Source organism: Chenopodium album, chromosome 4, assembly GCF_948465745.1.
Source record: "Chenopodium album chromosome 4, dcCheAlbu1.1, whole genome shotgun sequence".
In the NCBI taxonomy this organism is placed as follows: Eukaryota; Viridiplantae; Streptophyta; class Magnoliopsida; order Caryophyllales; family Amaranthaceae; genus Chenopodium; species Chenopodium album.
Window position 1 is genome coordinate 5,618,831 of NC_137837.1, and position 21,963 is coordinate 5,640,793.

Below are 21,963 nucleotides of genomic sequence, written 5' to 3' on the forward strand. Positions count from 1 at the left end.
TCATTTTGTTAAATGTTCATTTATATGTTAGTATAACGTCATTCACATTTTAATAGATGATAAATGTTAATTTACGTATTGATAAATGTTCATTTTCAATATATATAAATGTTAATTTACGTATTGATAAATGTTCATTTTCGTTCTTATTCATGATCAACAAGTAAATGCATTAATTTTAAAATGAATATGTGCATATACTTAAAAGTTCATTTTTATACTACTAATTAAAGCACCCAATTATATCATGAATTAGTTATTTTAACAAATTTAATAAGGAATTTCAATAAGAGTGTGTGCTATGTTGTAATTTTCATGGAAATGATTCTTACGATTACAATAAGGAGTGTGTGCTACCTTCAAAAATTTTCAATAACAAGTACAAAATTATAATTTTTATACATTTTTCATCTATAATAATGCTCCTTAATTAAATGTTCAATTATAAATAATTGTATGTTCATTTACAATTATTAATAAAATATGTTCAGTTTTGAAATATTATATGTGCAAAATGACGTCACTTGGGGAGGGGGGTATAGGTAGCAGAAGCTACACCGGGGTGTAGTGTAAAATTTTTGCAGGCTCATGATTGGGCCAGTTGGCCCATTATTATAAGGTGACTTAAACTCCACGTTACCCAATCAAAAAATAAATAAATTGTTTTTTTTTTATAAAAACGTTGGATTTGAATTGAACTTCAATAATTTTGGGTGGGAAAAAATCACGAAAATCGAGATTATTTATTTTGGCGCAAAATAGGAGAGAGAAAATCTGAATTCACCAAAGACAGAATTAAAAACTCAAAGTGGGTCCCACTTACAACTAAGGAGAGAGAAATTTTAATTTTATTTTTTTTAAAAAAGATAAACCCTAGCTCTTTCTCTCTCTTCTCATCCCCAAATTTGAAAAAAAAAACATTTGACCTTGGAACCCTAGATTGATTTTCCCCAATTTGATTTGTGTTTTTATTTTGATTGTCAATAAATTAAAAAATTACAAAAAATGAGTTCTTCCCAAGTGGTACCACCGCCACCGCCGAGAAGAACTAGTTTGACCCAGAAACGGCAGCCGGCGACGGCGGCGAAAAAATCGGCGCCACCACCTGAAAATGGAACCTCCTCTAAGCCCACTTCACCTCCGTAATTTTTAATTTTTCTTTTTTTTTGGTTGAATTTTGGTTTATTATTTGAATTTTTGTTGGAATTGAAATGGGGTTATTGATTTTTTAATGGGGTTATTGATATTTGAAATGGGGTTGTTGATATTTGAAATGGAGTTTGATTAATTTGGTTAATTTGAAAAAAGATTGGAATTTAAGAAATTTAACAATGTGTGTGTATGTATGTAGGTCATCTGTTGCGGGAGGAGAGAGAACGGTGAAGAAGTTGAAGTTGTCAAAGGCATTAACGATTCCGGAAGGGACGTCGGTGTCGGATGCTTGTAGAAGGATGGCGGCACGTCGTGTTGATGCTGTGTTGTTGACTGATTCTAATGCTTTGTTATCTGGAATTGTTACTGATAAGGTTAAATTGATGTTTTAGTTTGGTTGTTGATTGATTGAAATTTGTGTTTTTGTTGGGGTCTGTTTGATTGTTTGTTTGTTTGTTTGTTTGTGTGTGTGGTGGTTAGGATATTGCTACTCGGGTGATAGCAGAGGAGTTGCGACCGGAACAGACTGTTGTATCGAAAATTATGACTAGGAATCCGATATTTGTGACTTCAGATACATTAGCTATTGATGCCTTGCAGAAGATGATTCAAGGTTAGAGGCATTTTCTAATGTCAACTTCATTTCATTTTGGAGTGTTTGTTTTGGTTGAAATTTTCTTATTTTCCGCATATGCGAAGTATTAAGTAGAGTGGAATAAAAGTATAAAACTAGTAGGAAGAAGTGGTAGTGTAATAATGTGTTAAATGCAATACAATTGAGACCATTAATATGAAATATTCTATAAAGGAAAAGAGAATAGTTACTTTGCATTGGAGGGAGTATGTTGTTCCTTATAGCGCATTGTGAAAATTGGTGGAGTACATGAGGTCCTAGGTCTCGTGCCCAAAATGAGGTTTCCAAGCTGGTTTCCTTCTCCCCTGCTACATGTACGGGTATATTCTCTTAAAAATTTATACTAAAAAAGCTTGGATTCTGATATTTGGTGCTCAATTGTGGTTTATGATGTGAACCAAGGATGCAAATTATCTTCTTAAGTTGTTTTCAGTATTGATATGATTGCATGGGTGGACCTTTTTTCTTTTTTCTTTTTTTTTTTATTTTTTATTATTATTTTTATTTTTTAATGAACTCTACCGTAAATAGATGTTTTATGAAGAGAATGTTTTCTCCAAGGCGTTGAAAATGACTGCCTTTAAAAGTGGAGCATGTCCTTTTCCATCAAGGAGGACCATTCTTCCAGCAATGTCATATGTGTTTCTGATTTAAATCACTTGAAATTTGTCTCAACAATGTTGTTTTACAAGCTCCAAAATGATACTTTTTGTTGATTCTTTTTTTCTGATCCAATGGAGCCATATCATCTATAGTTTTCAATGTTGGATGTCTATTATGTTGGCTATCTGTTGAAATTTTTGTAATACCTTCTGTTACTGTTCAACAGGAAAATTCAGGCATCTTCCTGTTGTAGAAAATGGTGAAGTGATTGCCTTATTGGATATCACTAGGTGTTTATATGATGCCATATCAAGAATGGAGAAAGCTGCTGAGCAGGGTAGTGCTATTGCTGCTGCAGTTGAGGGAGTTGAGCGTCAGATGGGAAACAATTTCAGTGGTTAGTTAAGCACTCCCCCCCCCAAGCGCGTGTGAACGAGAGAGAGGGCTTGTTCACTTGTTTTGTTCAGATATGCTGAGTTGTCTGTCCAAAATTCTTACTTTATTGGAACAAAAATTTTGAGCAGTAGACTTGGGATTTTAAAAGGCTAACTATTTAGGATGATTTTCATTTCAGTATGTGCTTCCTTTCTTTGTTTTCTTTTTCATACATCAGTGTCCCAAAGGTCCTTCAACCTTTTAGTTCGTATAGTTCATGCTCATGCTTGCAGAGCTGAGATAGTTTACTAAGTGGAGTTCTTGAGACACCCTGAACTTTATTAGAATTTAATAGGAGTGATGTTTGTCTCTTTGATCTCTTTCATTTCTTTCTTATGACTTTATGTTGGCTGACAATTTTTCAAATGGTCTTTACTTTATCTCTTTTCTAGCACCTGCTGCGTTTATAGAGACATTAAGGGAACGGATGTTCAAGCCTTCTTTGTCGACTGTTATCACTGAAAACACCAAGTATGGATTGACTTAAATTTGCATATGAGCTATTTTGTATTGATATATTGCTTTCTGAGTTTGTGTTTGGTGCTAAGATGTATGGCTTTGGGTCTTTCAGGGTAGCAACAGTCTCACCGTCTGACCCTGTTTCTGTTGCTGCAAAGAAGATGAGGGACTATCGTGTTAATTCAGTTATCATAACAAGTGGGATCAAAGTTCTTGGAATCCTAACGTACATTATTTTCACCTAGAATTCATATTCTCCTGTGTTGTTTCTTGGGATAACTTCCATTTAAGGTGCATTATATTTGTCTTGCAGGTCAAGAGATATACTCATGCGGGTTGTAGCACAGAATCTTTCACCTGAGCTAACTCTGGTGGAAAAGGTTTTGAAGCTCAACGTTCTTTTTAAGAATTGCTGTTTCAATTCTGTTTCTTTCAAAAAAAAAAACTAATGCATGTACTCCTCCAGGTGATGACATCCAATCCTGAATGTGCAAATTTGGAAACAACAATTCTTGAAGCATTGCACATAATGCACGACGGAAAATTCCTTCATCTTCCAGTTTTGGACAGAGGTAAGGATATAGGCATTGGTCATTACAAGTAGGTGACGTTTAAAATAGGTGATCTATGCTCATTGAATGTTCCTCTTATTGTTTTTGTCCTGCAGATGGATCCGTTGCTGCTTGTGTTGATGTCTTAATGCTAACTCATGCTGCTATTTCCATGGTAATCATTTTCTTGGTTCGGTTTTATAATTGTGTGATCATGTAATTGTGGACCAATTATTTTGTATTTCCTTCAATAGAAACAACATATTGTCACCTTTGTAAATGCTGTACACCTGCCTGTGAGTTTATAAATTGGGAATGGAAATGGAAATAATTGTAATAACATTTTAATTACTTTATTGAGAGTGTTTTGCCATTGTTACTTCCTTTCTTCTTTTCTGAAATCTTGTGGGCATTGTTGTCCAACTAAGGTATTGCTATAATGTCTCAAGTTATTGTATTGATGTCGCAAAGATGCAAACACATCTCCTTCTGTAGCTCATTGATATTTATCTTTTGGCCTTCATTTTATATAAAAGTATTTGTCTCCAAGCAATTGCCTTCTAGCCTTTTTTGGTAAGTACAAAAGATTGACAGACTTCAAATGGCCTTTGCACTAGTATAGAGGGTTGTACCTGATACATGGCTCTGAAAACCATTTCTACTTGTTGGACCTTCAAGGCTCCTTTGAATAATTTTTTTTTTTTTAAAAAAAAAAAAATTAAAAAAAAAAAACCAAGACAAAATTAGTTCTGTGAAATAACTGAAAAATACACTTTATAGAGAGCACATGTCGTCCACTGATTTTGTTTTTGTTTTTTTGTTTTCGAATTTGTTTTTTTGTTTTTGTTGTTATTTTTTTGTTCTTTTTATCTTTTGATTGTTCTAAAAAGAATTGCTCTTTAATTCCGTATCATCTAAAATTCTGAATACCTATGCTGTTAAAATTTTGCCAACATCTTGTGGGACTTCTGCAAATCAATCTAAATCAGTATGTCTCGTAATGAATTTGTATAAGTTTGTCTCTTGGTTTAAGTGTTCAGGATTAAGGCCTTCCCAAATCCAGACCTGCTGGTATATGTAATATGTTTTTTGGGCTGGATATATGTATATGGTTTTAGTGTTGTCGGTCTAGTCTTCTGGTGTAATTATTTTAATATTGTGTAATTACCATTGAGTTTATAACTACTGTTTAATGTTTATTTTCTTACCATTTATAAGGTTGAGAATAGCTCTGGAACTATGAATGATATGGCAAACACAATGATGCAAAAGTTCTGGGACTCAGCACTTGCATTGGAGCCACCAGATGATTCAGATTCTCATAGGTAATTGTTTTCTCTGGATTGTCCTTCAAGCTTTATGGTGTTGTTTTAACAGGGATTATTTTTACAGTGAAATGTCAGCTGCGCTGATGAATTCTGAAGGAACAGATTTGGGAAAATATCCATCGCTTGGTCTTGGAAATTCATTTTCATTTAAATTTGAGGACCCTAAAGGGCGTGTTCATCGATTTACTTTTGGTAAGTGTCATGTAGTATCTGGTTTTAGTTTGCTTGGACATTAGGAAAACACTTCAAATCTCCTTGGTAGCAATATATACTGCCTTGGTAAATTTTCTGCCCAAAGTATAAAACTGGTGCTGGCTTCTTGACTAGATAAAATTATTAAATGGGAAACTGAATGGATCTTCTTATATGAATTTGTGGAACAAAGATTGTATTGGGAATTTGGGACTTGCTGGAAGAAAAATTGGGTGCATTTATTTTGGAACATTAGCAGTATCTTTATCCTCTTTGAAAGTTTTTCCAGTCCTGTAGTGCATTATCATTCCCCGGGTTATCATGTTAAGTCAAATAAACAGTTTAAATTAAGTAAATTGCAGTGCTTGTGTATTTTCCCCGCTCTCTGTTTATTCTCTCTTGGTCTGTCTTGTCCATGCCTCACAGCCTATTCCCTTTAGTTTTTTATTGGAGGGGAAAAGGGAGTATTTGAAAAAAATTCTATCATTATTTCCTGGTGTATTCCAACTCCCCTTAGTTGACGTGGACTTGGATTCATCTTTCTTCCTTATCTACAGCTATTTTTGCTTTGGATTGATGTTGTCCATGTACACTGCTAAATGTAGCAAGAACGGCACTGTTCCTTTATTGTATGTTAATCTTTGGTGAAGATTTTGACATTTATGATTTTGATTGTGTATGCTATGCATTTATTGCTACCCTCTTATTTTCTGTAACCCCTCGCGTTTTCTGGACCTGTGTCCCATGACAGTGGGTAAATTAGGCATTTCTACTAAAAATATTCCTCCCTGTTGGATGTACTTGTTGGCTCAACATTTAAAGAGTGGACGATAAACCACGTCTTGTTTAGCAAACCTTGCATCAGCGGATTTAGTCATTTGTGGTGATGAGTAGTTGCTATATTGTTATGTGTGATTAATAACGGTTGTAATATTATTTAATGGTTGATGTCATAGTAGTTATAGGGTCATTGAGGTTAATGGTTTGGTAAGACCATGTTTGTGAATATGCAATTTTACTTGATATTTCACAGTTTTGTGTTGATGGAACCTAATTTGACGTCCCTGTCCCTTTTCTGTAAAATTTCCTTCAGCGACCGAGAATTTGGACGAGCTTGTTTCCGCTGTCATGCAAAGAATAGGGTCTAGTGACAGTGGCAATCGTCCACAATTATTGGTAAGTTTGTGGAGTTTGTGTTGTGATAATTCCGTTTTGGCCTCCCTTTTCATTAGATGCATGGCTCTTAACATTATGTTCCTTTGATTATAGTATGAAGATGATGAAGGTGATAAAATATTACTCACTTGTGATTCTGATCTCATTGGTGCTGCTCTTCATGCAAGATCAGTGGGACAAAAGGTACTATGTTTAGCCCATTTTTGCAGGGTCAACCTACAAAACTTCAGTGCATCATTTTGAAACTGTATCATAATATCCAGGTTTCCAAATTAACCACTAACATTGATTAACTATAAGTGTTACCATGGGCATGTTAATATTTAATTTTATTTGAACTCTTGGTTTCTAATTTTCCCACTAACAGAAATTGATGTCTAGTAGTCTATGTGAGAGGTTTCCGAATTTGGATAATATTTGACACTGCATTGCAGCTTTAGGATTAAAAATTTCCATTTTGCAATGCTTGTTTTTATTCTTTTCCTAATAAAAAGTAAAAACAGACATGTTAAGCTATTTAATATGAACAGCTATCCAAAAGGATCGAGAATAATATGGGAATATGTGGAAGGTTAGCTTTTATGCCAGCTTTCTTCTAACTAATCAAGAATAATATGGGAATTTTTTTTTCCAAGGACAGCAGGTAAGGACAGCAGGTAAGTTCAGCATTGCACCAAAAGTAATGCTTTGTGAGGATAATCTGATTCATTTCCCCCATTTCCAATCCAAAACTTGAGTGCTGAAAAAATGGCCAGTTATTGATTTTGATTGATGCGATACATACCACTGACTTATGTTGTAGTTTTTTTTTTCAACTTTAAGTAAATTGGGGACCATGCATTCTGGACCAGACCTACGTTGTTACGTTGTAGTTTGTTTTATTAGTATGATCTCTTAGAACTATTCCTATAGATTGTCAAGGCCCACTTCACCTTCATTTGTTGACCATGTATTCATCTAAATGGGATTTAGATGCATTAGATAATTAGATATCTGTCACCTTGCTAGATTTGTTCCTGGAAGCCTTGAATTTGGAGCTCAGCATGACCAGATCCAGTCATTGTGTATGGTATTCTGGATTCTAAAGATCCTTAATACTTAAAAAAATAATTGGGCTTGCAGAATATGATTGTTGAAAATGATGATGTTTTGAGCTGTAGCAATGAAATAATTTCAAAGTTGGAAGTCAAGATGTATCAAGCATTCGCATTCAGATTTGTGTATGGAAGCTGCAGATTTGCAGGCCTGTAATGTCTGGAGAATTAAGATTGTAATAAACTCTATCACAGAGAAGCTAGTAAATGCAAATCCGTTCACAGAAATGGTTTGGTAGTGGGAGCCGAGGAGGCAGCTGGGAAGCGGGGTATGCTGGAGGCAGGGGATATGGTGGTCTTCATGGCTATTTTGATGGTGGGGATGAGAAAGGGGATGGTGTGGTTGGTGTGAATTTGAGGACTTGAAGAAGAAGAAAGGTGATTTGAAGATGAGGATTGATGCTTCAATCTCCTTGCTTTGAACCAGAAATTACCCCTGGTCACACTCACCTTGTGCATCAGTGCATCCTGTGCATGTCATGCTCATTTATCACAAAATAATTTTACTTGATTTTTTAATTGGATTCAGAGCAGAATACAATCATGATTTGATTTCAATTGAATTCTTCTGAATGCTTGCTTTTGTCAACAATTAAATTCAAATGAAATAAGTTATGACATAATTACAAGTTTAGCAGATTTTAAATACGTAGTAAGATAAGATCAGGTAAGCTTAAACAAAATAAGTTGAATAGAATTGACCCTTAATGACAGGTTTCACTTTCCACTATCATCCCCCATATCAGGAGATTTATATATATATATATATATATTCTCGGCTCTTTAATGTTATCTTTTCCTCAACAGGTTATAAGGTTGTTTCTAGAGTTCCCTGAAGCTGTCAAGGAAACCAGTTCAGAGACTAGTGCCACTGTTGTTGAGAGATCTAGATGGACATCAGTTCATTCAGGGATTTTGGCAGGTACAGTGATGGTAACAGCTGTTGGTGTGGTGGTCTATTTGAGGCACGCAAAACGCTGAGGTGTTGCATGGAATCAGTACCAGGCTGCAGACATTGGCCGTCCTAACATAATTATACTTTTACTTCCCATGCTCAACTTGAGCTTGGTGTAAACAAAATCATGATTTGGCCTCAATTGATGCCTGCTTCTTTGTGGGAAGTTGTTAGTTTTCCCAAACACAATGTGATATGCATAAGTTTTTGTCCTTTCGGGGCCATTGTGACCTTTAAAACTATCCCATATTTTTTGTAAATTGAAAATATATAAAGCAATCAAGCAAAGCTTGGATCTTCTGACATCTGTTACTACTCATGGTGGCTCACCTTACAGAAGTATGACTTTCCTTTTTGGTTGGTAAAATTAATAAAATTTTTGTAAGTTATGTACAATTGTTCTTGAGTCTTCAGAATAAGCCTCTGCCAACATATTGACATATTGTTATCAACATTTAACAAAGTGCATATAAACGATGTTACAGTATAATGAAATTGTCTGCTCATTAAACTGTTACTTCTGGATCTTATAGCTTCAGAATAACTTTCTGAACTATTGTGAGTATTCACTCTGGTAGGAGTAATCCTAAGGCCGAAAATGAGTCTTATAGCAAAATACTCGCTAACTATAATAAAACAATAGTTCACTGTTAAATAGAGACATAGTAACCATGAAAGCTAAGCTATCTTCAACTTATCACCTACCCTAGCTATAGGGAGCAAAAGCTTATCTAAGAAATCAACAAATATAATTAGCCTTTGAAAATGCGGACAGATAAAATGTAAACTCCTTATAACTGGCATTAATCAGTATTACTGTGTAGTTGCATAACGAAAAAAGCTCCATTTTTCTGCCTAAATTAGTGATGTTCATATCATTCACCGAAAAATCACACACAAGAGCAAATAGTTCAAAACTAATCTGAAGCTTTATGAGAATGAGTTCATATCATGATTAATATCATAGTTCAAAATTCACTAGAGTTTGCCATAACATATTAAGTTGTTTCATTGTATCATCAACAATTAAGTTTTAGCTCACTTATTCATCTTAAGAACAAGCCATGAACTTAATACAATACGGTTTCTACAATAAGGTTTCTGCTGTGAATTTTCTGTATTTACAGAAAACAACTTTACCAACCGAAAAAACAAAAACTTCTAAGAGTTGTATTGTAATCGTCTGCAGGCTTGTAGCATACTATATCAGGTGGGTTTCAGATATTATTTCTGTATCTGTCACGCAAGGAAAGAAAATCAGTCAGCTTCAACCCAGCATTTTCATAATCCATACAAGAAATGGGCAAACATTATGAGACAAACAAAATGATCTATATCAATTAAGAAATTATTACTGTAACAAGCTAACAGCAAACTAAGTCTTCAGGTTTTATGGCCTTGAATCTACATGATGAAGCAGCGGATTCTAAAACTATTTTGGGTCACTACTCAGCCAAAGAAGCATAAATTATTAGCATTTTTTTACTAATGCTCAAAGAAGAGTTACGAGTATTAACAAAATCAGGCCAGTGAGAATCATCTAGCAAGATGTTATTACATCCATTCAATTGGCATAAGATCTATATACCTAAAGAATCATTCAATCAAGTTCAGAATAAGATTTAACATGTTAAAGTTACCTAGGGTCATGGAGTACCAATTACGCTGGAATTTTCTCATTGCCTCCAGAGTTTCCACTGGGAATCACTCGAGTGTTAGCAGTTCCGGAATTATCATTATCCTGAGTCTCCTCATCAGGTTTGATTACATCTGCAATTACTTTAGGGACCTCATTTAGCAAGCGCGACTGCTCTGCCTCTGACTGTAGTAGGTCTCTCCTTTGACGCGATTCAAATAATGTAAAAGACATCAAGGTTAAGGATAAATGCGTCAACATAGTAACTATGCATGCAATTGCACACAAACATATTGGTGAGTATATCAAAGAAACATCCAAAAGCAGATTGATGTTGCACAAAAATTTATTATCGAAATAATTGAGGGGAAAAAAAAAAAATTCACAATTATGACTTCTAAAGGATATTCCTGTCTCCGTCCCTTCTCATTTGCTAGATCAATGCGATTCTTTAGGATAGACAGTTCTCTGGAGATCCACTGTTGGATATTGCAAAGACAACAAAAAATTAAAACCGGTAAATCAAAATAACTCAAGAAGAATCAAAGCATGATCCCAGTGTAGAGCAGTCAATGCTCAATATACAAGAGATCTATGCAAAGAGATTATAAAATATACAAGAGAGCACCATTATTCAATAAGAGAGCAACTTCCCCTTATCTCCCACCACACAAACACCATTATTAAGAGATTTTGCCTGTGCCTTGAGAAATGATTAGGGCATAGATAGCACCTTGACAATGTTGTATACCAAGGACTACATTCAGAGATTATGCCTGTGCCTTGAGAAATGATTACGAAAGTAAGCTGGACAAAGTACATTCCAATATTAGTAATAGAATTACTCACATATTTTGTCATATCTTCATGGATTTCTTTTGCTTTCTTCTCAAGCTCCACCTGTTTGGACCAATATATTTTAATCAAGAATTACGCAAGAAATTTCACTCTCTCAAACAAAATCACCAGAAAACTTCAGTTGCAGAAGGAAAAATGAGATACCATCCAGCCCTTATTAGTATATTTTAGCAAAGTATTCAATACAAAATGTTCTGCTTTTTTTGGTCAGATATACCTTATTAGCTGAATTAGTTCAATTAGAAAGAAAAACCAAATGGTTATCCCATTATATTCATTACCAAACTTTCAAGACATTTCTACAATATCTTATACTTATTATAATAGTATTCCTTGGAGTTCTAGTAAAGCCGAGAGAGCTTACAACAGTAGGCCTAGGAATAAGGCCATTGTCCACTTTCTGACGCAATCCTTCACAATCTTCCTGCATATAACAAGCAATTCAATGCTAACAGTTAGTGTTCCTACTCTGAAATACGAAAACAAACATATGAAAGGAAATAGAAGGCAAAGGGTAACTCCACCATATTATAGGGAAAAAACAAGAGGACATACAACTTAATGTTAGATGCATATAAAAAGAGCTACATATATCACAGGAATGAATATGGAAATGGGAAAACTAATGTAGTACGCCACAGACACGCAGTTCCTGCATGCTCATAAAGATTTCGTAGGATGTCATATACCCACCTAGTCAAGGTTCATTTTACACTTTGTTGAGAATAAGCTCAGATTTTACAAAAAACATCAAATTAGCACAAAGATCTAAATTAAGGGCAGTAACATGACTAACATATTAATGCAGGGAGAGGGAAAAGATAAAGTAATATTTTTATGCATTTTTAAAAGGTGACAAAAATATTAATCAAATTTTTATCTGAAAATTACATCACATGTTTGTAAAAAAGAACTAAAGATCAGCAAATTTACTACAATGAGTCATTACACATCCATAGTATAATATTAGGAGTATCTAATTGATCAAGTACCTCAGCTATATCATCATTTGATAGTAAGCGAATAGGAACATCATTAGCTAGATTAGATACTTGAAGAAAAACCTTTCCATTGTTCTTATCACCAGAGTTCGAGATTCCTACAAAGGTATAAAAGGAGAAAAAAAAAATCAATACAATAAGCAATTGGGATAGATAAGGAAAGCATGAAGTCAAGTGCTAACTTCCCAGTTCCCACCAGTTTGTCACAAGAGGAACAGTTCAACAGATATAGAAACATGAATGATCACTGTAGAGTTAAATTTATTTGAAGAATTTTGTGTCATAAATGACAGCACTGTAGTGTCCTGTTATTATGCTTTGATACTATGTTGAACAGTTGGTAGGAAAAAATAAACGAAGCACAAAATATGTCGAAAGTATATGTAGGTTAAAGAAACAAATTACTAAGGTTAATACCATATCCAACCATATAGTTTACACATCACTCATCATCATCATCTCATATTCATTACCTTTTACTGGAAGGAGTTGATATGGACGCCTTGCATCAAATGGTTCTGACTTGACTTTCACGAAGCTTCCCACCACTTTGCTTTCAAATGTTTCACGCTGCTCCAACAACTTTTCCACTAAACACCTCTTCAAGTAAACGAGCTTCATATTTTGTGGAGTTATAGTTGCAAATTGACTATAAATAACTTGAGCAACAACAATTGGTTTTTTAGGCTCCTCAATCATCGCCTCTTTCTGTTGAAACTTTTCCATAAGTGATCCTTTATGCTGAAAAGATCCAAGCTTTCTCCACCAATTCTTCTTTATAGGTAAGGAGGCCTTTTCCTCCTCACAGCCTGAACTATATCCTTCACCTTCTGACTTCTCTAGGTTTTCAGAAAAATGACCTTCTAAAGCATCATTTATTTTATATATGCTAACTGATTTTCTTCCTATTAAAGGTCGCAGTCGTACATCACAAAGAACCTTCTTCTTTTTATCTGGATCAAACAGTTTATTTTCATGTACATACTTATTGACCATTGAAGCCACGTCATCCTGAGATAGCTTCTTGCTCGTATCTACTCCAATAGATTCAAGGAATGTTATAAGAACTTTGGAGGCCCAACCTACAAACTCAATTCTTTTAGGACCTTTGCGCCTTCTTGGCAACTGTTTGGGTTTCTTTTTCTTACTAACTATTACTGGCTTTACAGCATTATCACCAGCACCATCACCATCACCTTCACCTTCACCATCACTGTCATGATCATCATCAGATGTCAATTCTTTATTGTCTTCCTCTTTGACAGATTCATCTGAGTCAGAGTGATGCAACGGCCGATACTTATGTGACTTATGAGGTTTGTCCCTGTCATCATCCTTCTTTATTTGGACATCTGCATCATGCAGATCTTCTAAGGTCAACCCTTCCTTTTCCTTAACAATATCCCAGTATTCCTTGAAAAGGCCTTCATATGTTTCCCGGTCTTTGAAGTCCACCTTTTCCTGTAAGATATAAATAAACCAATTAAGTAAGTAACTATACAGGCCACAAATTTAATTTGACATTCATCAAGTTAACCAAACACCACTTGACTCTATTACCAGTAATCAAGAAAACTAGATGGACCATTTCAACATTAGAACACACAAAGTGGCCACAGGAAATAAATTCATTAAAACTTTGAAGCAGCAGAGAGCTGGAATAGGCAGGTACTGGGGTAAAATATAAAAGGATAAATTACTTTCAGATTTTGAAACCAAAACAAGGTACAAATTAAAGATGCAGGACACACATTAAACACCTGAGAAAGAAAAATAATTTAGGGAATAGGATGCAGCATATATGAGTATGAAGATCTGAAATAGCCTTCGTCACCAAATCTTCATAAGCCAATTACGGAAAAATTCTAACGCTATCACTAATCTGAGAGCACTTAATCTCATCTGAATATGATTATAGAGAAAAGGAGATCAACACAAACATCTATAAAGAAATATTATGTAAAATAAATTACAAAATGAACTTATACAAATTTGCCTCTATCAATTCATATAGAATTACTTGACGTTATTGACATCATCAATTCCAACATGAACTCTACGCCCATAGGTGAGTCTCATGTCCCGGTCACAATAAGGGGAGTTGTATTCAAAGTATAACCTTGTCCACATTAGAAGGCGTACACCAGGGGCCAGGATAAGCACCTAGTTGGTAAAAGAATACAGGGCATCCCCATTTTCACCCCAACATTTATGTCCAAATATCAAAATATAATATGTGGAGTAGCTGTTTAATGATACATGCATCAAGTAGATAAGAACCTGCAAGTATAAGAGATTTAACAAGGTATACATCAAACTATAGATTTCATACAGCACTGATTTACAAAGTACCCCATACCCCATCTGAGTCAACATCCACGCCTTCTTCTCCGAGTAATGCAAGTTTGAGGCAGTCATTGCAGAACCCTTTACCGCCTGCAGTTTTTGCAAATGCAGCATCCTTGAAGCAGCTTTGGCAAACAGCATTCGGACAGAGGAAACACTGGTACTTTGAGTTTCTTTTGCAAACAAGGCAATTATGCCATCCTGAAAAGAAGCACTCATCATTTGTCAAGTTTACTTGCTTGAGCTTTTTGACAATGCAAAAAACAAAGAACACCCTATAATTGAGACGAGTAGAATAATGGACACAGGATATCATCGATGGAAATGCAGAATCTGCCTCAACCTTTAGGCCTAAGATATTACATTTATTAGCTAGATATACTATCTTTCGGTCTTTCCTATCCAAAAAAAAAAAAAAAGAGTTTAAGGAATTGCAGGAGCACCTTGGCATATCAAACTGTTAGCTAGAAAAGTCTTCAACTTGATCTTATGGAAGGCTAAAAAAAGTGCCAAAAGTAGAAAAACTTTCAAATAAAACTAACGCTTTACTATTATTTATTTAAAAAAGACGAACTTGTGCATTTGCTGCTAATTGGCATACTTTCTCCCTCCGTCCTGTCAAAATGTCCACCACTCCAATTCGGGATGTTCCAAAATAATGCCCACTTACTAGACATGACAAATTCTGTTAAACTTCCAATACTACTTTTTTTTTGGCTATTGTTAAAAAAAAAATAAAGTGAAGAACATTGGCTAGTATAACACAACTAAAGAGAAGTGAAATGATCTTTCTTACCCTTTCTGAAAATTGTAAGTGGTCGTCTTTTATTTTATTTATTTTTAAATATGAAACAAAGGGTGTAACAATTTTAATTAGATGATGAAGATGGTCTAACATTTAAGATTGGCATGCAACACTGGCATTTATCAATAAATAATCAATAAACATGAGCTCAAAGGCATATATATAAAGTTGATGTCTAAGGAGACCAAATTTGGACCCTAAGATAGCATTACTAATGGCACAACACTTTGTGAAGATTCATAGACAGATTTACCACAAATCCATGGATCATCAGTATCTTCAGTTGATTCTTCTTTTCCCACACATTCAGCGTGATAAGATTTCACACAACCCCTGCAAAATCAAACCAATCACAAAAATAAGGAACTTAGCAGACATGAAAATGAAAGGATAAAACAAGGCCACACCCACGGTCCAATTGTCTGATAGGTCAAACGATACAATCATACAATACACATTTTTGAGACTATTAATCAACAGAAAAGGTCATTGTTATTTATCATTATCATCTTGAAAGATAAATAATCTTGAATTTCAAAGAGTTGAAAGTTCAGTATAGTATAACATTTTCTCCTTTTCAAATCAAAACAGAAAATTACTTCGTATAACATAACAAAAGTAATATACTCAATCTTGCAGGAATCCCTTATTCCATTGATGACTCAATCGTCACCAACTTATGTTCGAAATACTACTTCTTCCGTCCCTTAAAGAATAGTCCACATTCTTCATTAAAATGGTTGCCCTTAACTAATGTCCACTTCAAATGCACAAAAAAAATGACAATTATATAAGGGATTGGGGCATGTGCAATGCAGGTGGTAATAAATTTTGGCAGATAGAATAAATTTAGGTGAAATTTTGTGGCTCTTTGTTAAGCCCTTTCTGCTATTGCAGAAGCTGCAATTAAGCCCAGAAACAAAGGGATCTTATACAAATATTTCTTACTGAATAAATTTTTATACCAAAGTTTTTGCCTAATTATACTTCTTAATTATATTAATTTCATTAAGTATTCTGGAGTTTTATATGTAGGGGCTAGTTTTTTTTTTTTGAAAGAATATGTAGGGGCTAGTTTATACTATGTTGAAAAAAAAAACAAAAGTGTATAAACTAATACCACCTGCAGTGCACGTGCAACTAACCCCAGTTTCCTCATCTAATGCTTTAATCATTCATCTTCCCCATTTTTTTCTTCTTGTTTTTATCATTTATTTTTATTTGGATGTGGGTCAACAAAGCCACAGAGTGGCAGATTCTCATTGACTCTTCAAGTCAAGGAACTTGGATTTTATGTCCAGACAATCTTTCTCAAACCCGTCTACATCAATGTCCTTTGCGGCCTTTAGATAAGTACACCAATTAATTTAATTGCAGAAAAATAGATTGCGGGTAGTATAAAACCAAACCCGTCTACATCAATGTCTTTTGTGACTCTATATAAGCTGAATAATTTATTTCAACTGAATAATTAATTTCAGGGGAAACGGATTATCTTTCCCTGTTTTCTCTCCTTTATTTCGCTTTACCGCACCAAGAAAAAAAAAAAACAAAAAAAAAACTTAAATTTATTAATTAGATTTTATTTATTTATTTTATTGGGGGAAGCATGACTCAATTGCTCACCTACTCATAAATCACAGTGAAAAGGTCAAAACAATTTCGCCATTAATAAAAAAGGCATGACAAAGGCACAAAATTATTGAACCCCAATTTAACAAATAGTTACAAAACCAAAAAAAAAAACATATACCCAGCAAAAATAATTAAGAAAAACAAGCAATTTAAAGATTTTTAACAATACCCAGAAACAAAAATTCATAAAAAAGATGCTACATTATTCCACAAACTTTATAGAAGTATAACAAGTAAAAATCAAGGGGAATTTTTATTTATAAAAAACCCAGAAAACCCCAAAAAGATGCTACATTGGACGAACAATTAATGATCAATAAACAAAAATAACAAAAAATTAATGGAAAAGATTCATACTTGTAATCACAAACCATCAAAAGACCACCATCTTTGCAAACAAAGCAGTAATCTTCAGACTCAACTTCTCCTCCTTTAATTGGTTCTTCAATTATCTCCTTTTTCGGCTTGCTGATGTTATTCTTTCTCTTCCTCTTCACCATTGTTGATTTTAGAGAGAGAAAAAGAGGAGAGAGAAATAAAGAGCAGAGGAGAAGGAGGAGGACTGAATGACTGATGTTGTTGTATTTGTGAGGAGTTTGGTGGTTTATTTAATTGCTGTAAATAATACATGTAACAAATTACTCCGTAATACATAAATAATACTACCTCGGTTAATTTTTTTTTTTTTTTTACTAGTATTAATACTATCTCGGTTAATTTTTTTTTTTCTACTAGGAAATGTTTTCTCCGTCTCCCTAAAATTGCAACAATAAGATATTCCGCCTTTTTTTAAAGCGTAATCTATATCTGAATTAGAGTATTTATAACAATTAAATAAAAGTGATATTGAACGAATTTTATAAGTACTTAGAAAAAAATACTTATATACTCGTACTATGTGTATGAATAGTGTCAAAACTCAAAAGCAGTATTTAAGTAATGGGATTATGGAAATAACAAGGGGAAGAAAGTCTTATGTATATCAGACTATATGCTCCTTATGTTGGTTTTGTCATAAGAGGGAAGTAACGCCCCCAATATGGATTGACATATGGCTTGGGATTCTCTCCCTTTGATTATTGTGATATGTTGATATAATATTGGTTTTGGTAATGCCGATTTGTTACCTTTTAAGGAGGAATATTTCCTTATTTTATGAGGCTATGGATTATTATTTTTTTTGAAACAGTTGTGGATTATTATTCATTGTATTTTATCGATTTTAATGATTTTATTCAATAATAAGGAAATGTTACCTAAATTGAACAACAATAATGGGAAGAATTTTTTATTTTTTTTCCTTCCTTTGATGAAGATGGTGTAACAATTATCAAAAAAAAAAAAAAAAAAACACTTTGTATTTTGCAACCCCGCGTGTATAAGAAAGTTTAAACGGTTTTCCCCATTTGTTTTTTTTCATGTAAAAAGAGCTGATAATTTCGTTGCCTACTTAACAAAATGGGATACTAACGGTAATTACTCACGTGAAAAGAGACGGTGAAATCGTTGCCCACTTAGGGCCTGTTCCGATTGACTGAACTCAGCTGAACTGAACTGAACTCAGCTGAACTGAACTGAACTGAACTGAGCTGAACTGAACTGAACTTATTAATTAGTGATTTTTAACTACGGATTAGTGATCTTTGATTATTTATTGATTATTTATTACTATACATATGTGTATATACAAATGTACATATTATTATTATTATTATTATTATTATTATTATTATTATTATTAATTATTGATTATTATTATTATTATTTATTGATTATTATTATTATTATTATTATTATTATTATTATTATTATTATTATTATTGTTATTATTATTATTATTATTTATTGATGATTATTATTATTATTTATTGATTATTATTATTAGTATTATTATTTCAATTATTATTGTTATTATTATTATTATTATTATTATTATTATTATTATTATTATTATTATTATTATTTATTGATTATTATTATTATTATTATTATTATTATTATTATTATTTATTACTTATTGATTATTATTATTATTATTGTTATTATTATTATTATTATTGTTATTATTGTTATTGTTGTTGTTGTTGTTGTTGTTGTTGTTGTTGTTGTTGTTGTTGTTGTTGTCGACACGTTGTTGTTGTCGTTGTCGTTGTAATAAGAGCTTAAAAGAATGAAATTTGGCTTTATATCATTAGCAATATCATTAGACGTAAATTAAGAGCTGAACTGAACTGAACTAAATTTCAACGGAAGAGAACAGGCCCTTAATTGCAAGGTGGAATACTAGAGCATCTCCAATGGTTTAATTGTAAAGACTTGCTTGCAATTAAAATAAAAATATCTAGCTACATAGTACATACTCACCATTGGAGAACAAAAAATTAAGCAACATGGAGGCTACTGTAGCCCAAATAAAGAGCAACTACAATGGTTGACTAATTTATTTAATAGCTTGGCATGCCACATCATCTTCTTTAGCTACAATAATTCAAGCTATTTATTGCTCCAATGGTTAAGCTAATTGTAAATTAATTTATTTTTAAATTAATAATATTTTTTATCTAACAAATATTTGCCAAGCTAATCAGCTCTACAAAGCTAATTTACTTGCCAAAGCTAATCATCAAGGTGTGCAACAATGGTGTAGCTACTAGCTTAAGATTTTTAATATTTGCAAGTTAGTCCCTTTTCCCAACCATTGGAGTTACTTAAGCTACATGCTTGATTGAAAAAAAAAGACAAATAAACTCCACTCATATTGTAACATGTGTACAATTATTTAATTATTTATTATTAAAAATTTTATTTTTTGCAAATTACCAGATGTTGTAGTTTACCATTGGAATACTTTGTTGCTAAAGTTTTGTAGCTTAAAAATTGATGTGGAAAAGCAAGCTACTACCTCTATTTTGTATTAGTTGCAACTTTGGAATATTTTATATTTCTCAAATAATACCCCAAAGTTGCCATTAATACAAAACGGAGGTAGTACAAAGCATTGTAGCTTGCCATTAATAGGGGGTGGTGCAATAAAAAATTTAGGTACTTAAAAGGTGGTTTAGTACGTAAATAAAAATACATAAAAGGTTGTTTTTTCAAAAAAAAAAGTTGGACAAAAAAGGTGGTTAATACTAATTTTACCTTATTATTCGGTAATTATTTAGGATTGAATTTGTAGAATATAGGAGTAAACTTTTTGTACAGTTATGAAGTTAGAAAAATGACGTTTTGCACCTTTTATCCAACATTGCTTATGGTGATTTGCATTTTGGGTTCATTGCTAGTACTTATTATTAGTCGGATCTCACTTATGGGATTAACGCTTTGATTGATTGTTAGTACTTAGTAGTGTGATTGTTGGCCTTGATGCTCTTAAGTTTTAATGGGATATTGATTCAGTTTGCCACAATGCTGTTACTAATGCACTAGGATTATTGCTGTTTAGTCTTGATTAGTGGATTTACGGATAGTGTTGTTGTCGGAAATGCTCATTTTGTGACTTGATTTGATCAAGAAAGAACCTACAACATTCTATTAAGACAGTGCTAACTGCTGTAGTTTGTGCTTTGTATGTATTAGTGGATTTACTGATAGTGTTGTTGTCGGAAATGCTCGTTTTTGTGACTTGATTTGATCAAGAAAGAACCTACAACTAACATTCTATTCAGACTGTGCTAATTGCTATAGTTTGTGCTTGATCACAATTTCACAAACATAAACTATTAAAGTCTCTTCCCTTGTACTGTGTTTCAGACTTAACCAACTGTTGGGTTTTGAATTTTGTATTGTATAAAACATGACTATAGTTCAGACTTTTTGTTACAAATGACACTTCATTTGTCCTGCCCTGATTTATTCTCTGGGTTTATTGTCTGTTGCAGTCGGATGAGGATACGCAGCACTTTCTAAGCATGCTAGAGGCTGCTGCTGAACCGGCTTTTGAAGCGTATGCAGAGGTGTGTTGTCTTTCCTTTGCCTTTCAGTGTTTTAATTGGTTGAAATTATTTGCTGAACTTGTAAAACCATCAGTTTGTATATTCTTTTTTGGCAAGGTAGTTTATGATGTTCATACATGTGAGAATTAGCTGCTGTTCTTTGGATCATAATCTATTAATATATCTGCATAATTTTATCAGACTGACTTTGAATTTGAATCTATTTGTTTCTGTTTTTTATCTTTTCGAAAATTATAGAGGATGGTTTCCGAATCCAGTACAGTTGGTGTTCTGCCCTCCAAACAAACATTACAGCATAGCCCGAGTTTTGCTGCAGCTAAGATATTAGGAAAAGATAATATAATATCTTAGTAATATCTTATTAATTGGCAAAGATAAATAATTGCTATATTGTTAGTATTATCTTAGGTAAGTATGATAAACTTCCTAAGTTAGATAGACTTTAGTCCTTGTGGCTCAAGGCAATTCTTGTATAAATATCTTATGATGGTGGAGGAATAAATTAAGCTTGGTTTGCTAATTATCGTAACATGGTATCGGAGCGGGTTAACTAAAATTTTTTTTTTTTTTTTCAATCATACCTTAAACAATGGGGGACACCCCACCACCTCCACCATATCGTGCTGCTGCTCCTTTCCCGAACCTCACTGCCGAGCAGTGGCAGGCTGTCATGGCAGTCATGGGTAATAATTCAACACCATCTCATCGAGTGAACGGTAAGTGGATTATCGACACTGGGTGTTCTCATCATGTCACCGGTGATCTATCTTGTTTGTTGGATGTGCACGATGTTCCTTCATGCAATGTTGGCTTACCAGATGGTCAAAACGTAGTAGCCATGAAAGAAGGAATTGTGAAAATAACGGAAAAAATTACTCTTTTCAATGTGCTTTATGTTCCTAAATTAAATTGTAACTTAATTTCGGTTTCACAATTATGCTCTACTAATAATTGTGAAGTCACAACTAACTCTCTAACATGTACTATACAGGACCAACGCACGAGGGAGGTGATTGGAACGGGTGATCTTAAGGATGGACTATACTATCTTCGGGAGGAGGAATCGATTGCGGCTATTTCAGTTGAAGATACCCTAAAACTTTGGCATAAGCGGTTGGGCCACCCTTCCGAAAAAGTTGTAAAGCTA

General features: G+C 33.6%; 2 protein-coding genes across 2 annotated transcripts; one reads left to right on the forward strand and one right to left on the reverse strand.

Annotated features, from left to right (window-relative positions):
* Positions 1 to 770: 770 nt before the first annotated feature.
* Positions 771 to 8,975, forward strand: LOC145628706 (CBS domain-containing protein CBSCBSPB3-like). Its single transcript, XM_081681084.1, has 14 exons — positions 771 to 1,142; positions 1,352 to 1,526; positions 1,633 to 1,765; positions 2,616 to 2,786; positions 3,217 to 3,295; positions 3,396 to 3,509; positions 3,597 to 3,663; positions 3,750 to 3,855; positions 3,951 to 4,009; positions 5,053 to 5,159; positions 5,227 to 5,354; positions 6,448 to 6,530; positions 6,624 to 6,713; positions 8,432 to 8,975. Exons 1-14 carry the CDS (start codon positions 1,006 to 1,008, stop codon positions 8,603 to 8,605), a joined length of 1,623 nt encoding a protein of 540 aa, XP_081537210.1. The 5' UTR covers positions 771 to 1,005; the 3' UTR covers positions 8,606 to 8,975.
* Positions 8,976 to 9,538: 563 nt separating this feature from the next.
* Positions 9,539 to 17,450, reverse strand: LOC145628707 (zinc finger CCCH domain-containing protein 19-like). The gene is made up of 10 exons (XM_081681085.1): positions 17,218 to 17,450; positions 15,479 to 15,558; positions 14,434 to 14,621; positions 12,548 to 13,535; positions 12,066 to 12,172; positions 11,438 to 11,497; positions 11,065 to 11,115; positions 10,622 to 10,694; positions 10,220 to 10,436; positions 9,539 to 9,815 (listed from the first exon to the last, which is right to left on the reverse strand). Exons 1-9 carry the CDS (start codon positions 17,358 to 17,360, stop codon positions 10,240 to 10,242), a joined length of 1,887 nt encoding a protein of 628 aa, XP_081537211.1. The 5' UTR covers positions 17,361 to 17,450; the 3' UTR covers positions 9,539 to 9,815; positions 10,220 to 10,239.
* Between the last annotated feature and the right edge of the window lie 4,513 nt (positions 17,451 to 21,963).